Here is a 5,887-nt window from a genome sequence, read left to right as displayed (position 1 = left end):
TTAGTAGAGACGGGGTTTCACCATGTTGACCAGGATGGTCTCGATCTCTTGACCTCGTGATCCACCCGCCTCGGCCTCCCAAAGTGCTGGGATTACAGGTGTGAGCCACCGCGCCCGGCCAACTTCTTCCTTCTAACAATAAATCGTGGATGTCTGTCTCTTCTCATTTGACGATTCTTTGTCCTTGTACCTGCGTGACTCTTCGAGCGCCAGCTTTCTGCCTGCCTTTCCTCCTCCCGGGATTTTGAGAATCCCTGGCTTCGCAGGGTGCCGGGCTGCGGGAGGTCTGCCGGTGGGTGGAGTCCGGGGCCGCCCGAGACATGTAGATGAGGTGGGCGGGGCCCTACTCGAAACCGCTGGTAGCCCTGGGCAGACGCGCCCAGCTTGGACGCGCTCAGTCAGAGGCAGCCAGTGGAACCTGCTTTCTCAAGCGCAGCGAAGCCGGGTCCCGGGCTGGCCCCTCTGCTGCCCCCGGAACGGGCCATGCCGCCGCGGGAGCTGAGCGAGGCTGAGTCTCCCCAGCTCCGGGCCCCGACCCCTCCCCCGCGGCGGCGTAGCGCTCCCCCAGAGCTGGGTATCAAGTGCGTGCTGGTGGGCGACGGCGCCGTGGGCAAGAGCAGCCTTATCGTCAGCTACACCTGCAATGGTTACCCCGCGCGCTACCGGCCCACGGCGCTGGACACCTTCTCCGGTACGTACGTTCAACCGCCCGGGCCGCCGCGTGGTTGCGGCGGGGCTGTGCATTCGGGAGCTGGGGCGGGCGTCGCGGTGGGAGGGCGCCGAGGACCCCGAGGAGGAGGAGGGAGCAAGCCCCGAGGGGGCGCTGGTGCGGCCCAGGGCGCTCTTGGTAACTCAGGCTCTCCCCGCCCCGCCCCTGCAGTGCAAGTCCTGGTGGATGGAGCTCCGGTGCGCATTGAGCTCTGGGACACAGCGGGACAGGTGAGAAGCTGGGCACAGCCTCTACTGGTCTGCGGGGAGGTGGGCTGGAGGCTGGGAGGACCCCAGATGGAACAGGAATGGAGAAAGCCTTGGGCTCTTGGAGTCTCAGTTTCCAGCCCCAGGTGAGAAATGGATTCCGTGTGGCGGGGGACTAATCATAACGACCGGGCCTTCCCACCCCAGGAGGATTTTGACCGACTTCGTTCCCTCTGCTACCCGGATACGGATGTCTTCCTGGCATGCTTCAGCGTGGTGCAGCCCAGCTCCTTTCAAAACATCACAGAGAAATGGCTGCCCGAGATCCGCACGCACAACCCCCAGGCGCCTGTGCTGCTGGTGGGCACCCAGGCCGACCTGAGGGACGATGTCAACGTACTGATTCAGCTGGACCAGTGGGGCCGGGAGGGCCCAGTGCCGCAACCCCAGGCTCAGGGTCTGGCGGAGAAGATCCGAGCCTGCTGCTACCTGGAGTGCTCAGCCTTGACGCAGAAGAACTTGAAGGAAGTATTTGACTCTGCCATTCTCAGTGCCATTGAGCACAAAGCCCGGCTGGAGAAGAAACTGAATGCCAAAGGTGTGCGCACCCTCTCCCGCTGCCGCTGGAAGAAGTTCTTCTGCTTCGTTTGAGCAGCTATGGCTGCATAGAAAGTGGTAGGCAGGAGGCCAGAGACTTCTGGGACCTGGGGCACCAGGGCCTTTGTGGGAGCTACTGGCAGGGCCGCCTCATGGGACTCAGTTCCCTTCCGAACAGTCAGGGGACATGTGCCTCTAACTGCCCACTGTGATATGCCCCGGTGAGCCTAGGAGGGAAGGCTCTGATTTGGATTTCTCCAGTCAAAGCTCACAGAAAAAGCCTGGCACTTTGATTTTCATGGGATGGTCCTAACAGGGTCAGTTACCTCCTAGCAGTTTGGGATCCAGTTCCCAGTTTCTTATCCTGGGCCCTCAGGTCAGCCTGTCTGAATTAGGACTCTTCCTTGGCCCAGGGGTGAGGAAGAGCTTGGGAAACACCTGGCATCGTGGAGGGCTGGAAGGGGTTCAGCCCTGGTTTGGAGAGAAGTTTGGGATGGGGTGGGCAACAGATTGAGAAGACGGAGCAGGAAGGGAGGCCTTGGAACCGTGAGACTGATGGTGAATAAGGGCTGGGCCTGGAAGGAAGATGACAAGGAGAAGGAGAGAGGGAAGTGGGGCAGATGAGGAGCAGGCTGACACCTGAGCTGCCCTCAACCCCCAAGGCCAGGGAGGGCGGGGCTGGCCCTGGGAAGAACTGGGTCTCTGGGCTCCCTAGGCACTGCCCAAACTGGCTGGGCCAGGAGTGGGGCAGGAAGTGAGAGTCAAGACCCAGCAAAAGGAGGGGGAGGAGCTGCAAATTAGAGCCTGAAGGAGGATGGAGTTGGGGATCATCCCTTTCCTCAAGGGCACACAGCCTAGAAGCAACAGCAGTTCAGAGTCTGCAAATAAAACCTTAAGTCTGTGAAGCTGTGCATTGTCTCTGTCATTTCCTGGAGCGCAGTGCTCCCTCATAACCCTTCTCAAGGCCCAACTGCCTGGCTAGAGACAGACGGGGGACCAAAGGACTGAGACTGGATTGAAGGGTGGGGGCTGGACAGGGGGTGAGGACAGTGTGATGGGAACTGAACTGGGTGGGTAGGTATGGGGCTTCGCACTTGGGACTCAGCTGGTTCCCAGGAGAGCTAGCGTGGGAAGCGGCCTGGAAACGGGTTTCCCCAGGTGTCAGCGCCAGAGCTGGTTTCCCATGACTTCACCTGGTGGGTGGAGCCCCTCCCCTCCACCCCTCCTTTCTAGTGCACCGTGCTCAGCAGTGGAGTTCAAGGTCAGTCCCCAGCCTTCTAACTTTTCTGCTCTGTTCCTTCTAGCAGTTCACAGGGCCCAGGGGCTCAGGTTGGGGGACCATCCCCCCCACCTGCATTCACAGCCTGAACATAGAGGGAACCCATACAACCTAAACTTCAATCACTGGCCAGCGTTCTTAGACTCAGGTTGGACCCTGTCTTCAGTGGTGGCCCTAAGGACCTAGTGAAGGTCAGGGTGCTGGTTGTGAGCAACTTAAATAGGGGTTTGGCTCTAGAAATACTGTGTAAGAACAGGTTCTTTGGGAGAGGACTTGGAGAGGAGCAGGGATCCAGAGAACATTCCCTCGTATTGGAGCTTGAAGGGACTCTGAAGGGCACCCAGGGGGAAAATGAAAGAAAACGAAAACTTACTTTACCATAAAGAGACTGAGAGCCAGGTAGAAAAGGTAATAGCTTCAGTGATATGTATCATCCAGTGACTGTAAGAGCACTTGGCAAATTCTAGAGTTGGGTACAGGGGTATGTGTTACTCTGGGAGAGGAATTTCTAAGGCACACCTGGCACACCTGCTAGGCAGCTGCTGGGTCAGGTGAGCTCTCATGCCCTGGCCCAGCCCACCTCTGGGCCCAGCTCCCTCTGTAGGAAGCTACAGCTGTATGTGTGTGTGTGTGTGTGTGTGTGTGTGTGTGTGTGTGTGTTCTAGTTCTGTGTGTGTGAAAGCGCATGGCTGAGGGACAGGAATCCTAGCCAAGTGAAACCTCAGATAATCCCCAAGTTTAGTTTTAGCCAAGACTGTCCACTTCCTGCCCCACCAAGGCCTATTCCCAGAGCTCCCAGCCACCTGGAGCTCCTTTTGTCCCCTTGCCCCCTCAGGTGGAGGTGCTGAGGGTCTCATACCCCAGCAGCATGGCCTGTTGTTACCTCGACCCAGCCTGACACATTCCCCTCAGGGGCAGAGACCTGGGTTCAGGTACAGACTCTAACATCAACCATGACCTTAGGCAAATCATTTCCCTTCTCTATGCCTCAGTCTTCATTTGAAAAATGAAGTACTCAGGACTCGGACTGGCTTTGAGGTTCTTAAATTTGTTCTGAGGGGCCCTGGAGGTGCCTTGGGGTAGGGGAGGAAGCCTAATCAGGTTATCCTTGGACCCCCTGCCCCACCTCCAACTTCTTCCCTAATTCTCCCTTGTGGTACCAGTATATCCATGTCACCCAAATAGAAACCTCAGTCACCATGCCTCCTCTTACTGGCTCTCCAAGTCTGGTCAGGACCTCTGTCACCCACACCTAACGTCCCTGCCACTTCGGCTCCCCATTCCGATCTGTCCCGTGCTGCTGCCTCTACTCTGGCACACCCAGACTCAAGACTCAAGACTGTTAGTGGCTCTCACTGTTGATGATGAACTTCCAGCTCCTCATTTCAGCATTCGAAGCCCTCTGAAATCTGACTGCCCCTGGACTAGGCCGGTTTGGCCCAGTAATCCCCAGCTATCTCCTGACTCCCAGCCTCCCAGTCTTGGCTTTTGCCAGATCCCTTAGTTTGGAAAATGCCCCCTGCCACCTCCCAGATGCCCTGTTTCTCCTCAGGATAACCAGCTTTCAATACCTCCCTCCTCCAGAAACGATGCTTCCCTGTATCCGTGTCTTCACTGCTCCCTTGGCACACTGAGGATGCTCGGCGTTTTGGCTGCATCTTTCCAGCTAAATGAAGAGAGAGAGGGAAAGCCTCATTTAAGTCCCTCTTGCTCCCAAAAGGGCTGGGACTCAGGCAATGTTTGCTGCTGACCCTGAAATGCTTAGGAATAAAAAGCCCTGGAAGAGACTGTGAGGATCAAGTTCAGCTCTAGATTTGGAGCCTGATGACTGAGGCCTAAGGTCAGTGGCTTTCCAGAAAGGATCTCTAAGGCTCTGGGCCCAAGCCCGTGCAGAACAAGAATGATTCACCTCTGCTTCCGAATCCACTGGTTCTCCCTGGTTCTGTCTGTTTTTCTCTAGAATACGGTGTCTACTTTTCTGTGACAGTTTTTTCATTTGTATCTCTCTGTCTCTGTTTCCTTGGCCTCCTTTCCCTTCTCTCTGCTCTTTTAAATCTATATTTAAAGGAATATTTATTATATTAATTGGATAAAATTATATGTTTCTTACATATGCATTCTTACATATGTCCTTATTAATGTAAATTGCCTTTAATGTCTGTGTAACACTCAGTTGATTTTTTTCAATTTTTTTTTTTTTTTTGAGATGGAGTCTCAGTCTGTCACCCAGGCTGGAGTACAGTGGCACGATCTTGGCTCACTGCAACCTCCAGCTCCCAGGTTTAAGTGATTCTCCTGCCTCAGCCTCCCAAGTACCTGGGATTACAGGTGTCCACCACCACACCCAGCTAATTTTTTTGTTTTTTGTTTTGCAATGGAGTCTCGCTCTGTTGCCCAGGCTGGAGTACACTGGCATGATCTCCGCTCACTGCAACCTCCGCCTCCTGGGTTCAAGGGATTCCCCTACCTCAGCCTCCCAAGTGGCTGGGATTACAGGCATGTATCGCCACACCTGGCTGATTTTTGAATTTTTAGTAGAGACGGGGTTTCACCAAGTTGGCCAGGCTGGTCTCTTAACTCCTGACCTCAAGTGATCCACCCACCTTGACTTCCCAAAGTGCTGGGATTACAGGCATGAGCCATGGCACCCAGCTGTTTTCCATTTTTTTGAGACAGCATCTTGCACTGTCACCCAGGCTGGAGTGCAGTGGTGTGACCATGGCTTACTGCAGCCTTGAACTCCTAGGCTCAAGCAATGCTTTTGCCTCAGTCTCTCAAGTAGCAAGAACTATAGACATGCACTACGATTAGGTACACACCTAATTCAACCATTTTTTTTTTTTTTTTGTAGGGATGAGGTGTAGCTATGCTGTTTAGATTAGTCTCGAATTCCTGAGCTCAAGTGATCCTCCTGCCTCAGCCTCCCAAACTGCTGGGATTACAGGTGTGAGCCACTTCACCTGGCTGGATTGTTTTTTTAAATTTTTTTTTCTGTAATAAATACTCAGAAAAATTAGGAAATTCAAAGATTTAGGCCGGGCGCGGTGGCTCAAGCCTGTAATCCCAGCACTTTGGGAGGCCGAGGCAGGTGGATCA

General features: G+C 54.7%; 1 protein-coding gene across 1 annotated transcript; it reads left to right on the top strand.

Moving 5' to 3' along the window:
* The first annotated feature begins 191 nt into the window (after positions 1–191).
* On the top strand, positions 192–2,417 carry RHOV (ras homolog family member V). The gene is made up of 3 exons (XM_017530979.2): positions 192–691; positions 881–939; positions 1,123–2,417. Exons 1-3 carry the CDS (start codon positions 484–486, stop codon positions 1,564–1,566), a joined length of 711 nt encoding a protein of 236 aa, XP_017386468.1. The 5' UTR covers positions 192–483; the 3' UTR covers positions 1,567–2,417.
* The last annotated feature ends 3,470 nt before the right edge of the window (positions 2,418–5,887 follow it).

This window comes from Cebus imitator, unplaced genomic scaffold (assembly GCF_001604975.1).
Source record: "Cebus imitator isolate Cc_AM_T3 unplaced genomic scaffold, Cebus_imitator-1.0 Scaffold70, whole genome shotgun sequence".
Classification (NCBI taxonomy): domain Eukaryota; kingdom Metazoa; phylum Chordata; class Mammalia; order Primates; family Cebidae; genus Cebus; species Cebus imitator.
This window is presented reverse-complemented; position numbering and strand designations above follow the sequence as displayed.

Excerpts from the sequence above, each read along its gene's own strand:
- RHOV (XM_017530979.2), top strand. The coding sequence starts at position 484 with ATGCCGCCGCGGGAGCTGAGCGAGGCTGAGTCTCCCCAGCTCCGGGCC. Across the intron at positions 692-880 it reads GGCGCTGGACACCTTCTCCG|TGCAAGTCCTGGTGGATGGA; the intron begins GTACGTACGTTC and ends CCGCCCCTGCAG. Across the intron at positions 940-1,122 it reads TCTGGGACACAGCGGGACAG|GAGGATTTTGACCGACTTCG; the intron begins GTGAGAAGCTGG and ends TTCCCACCCCAG.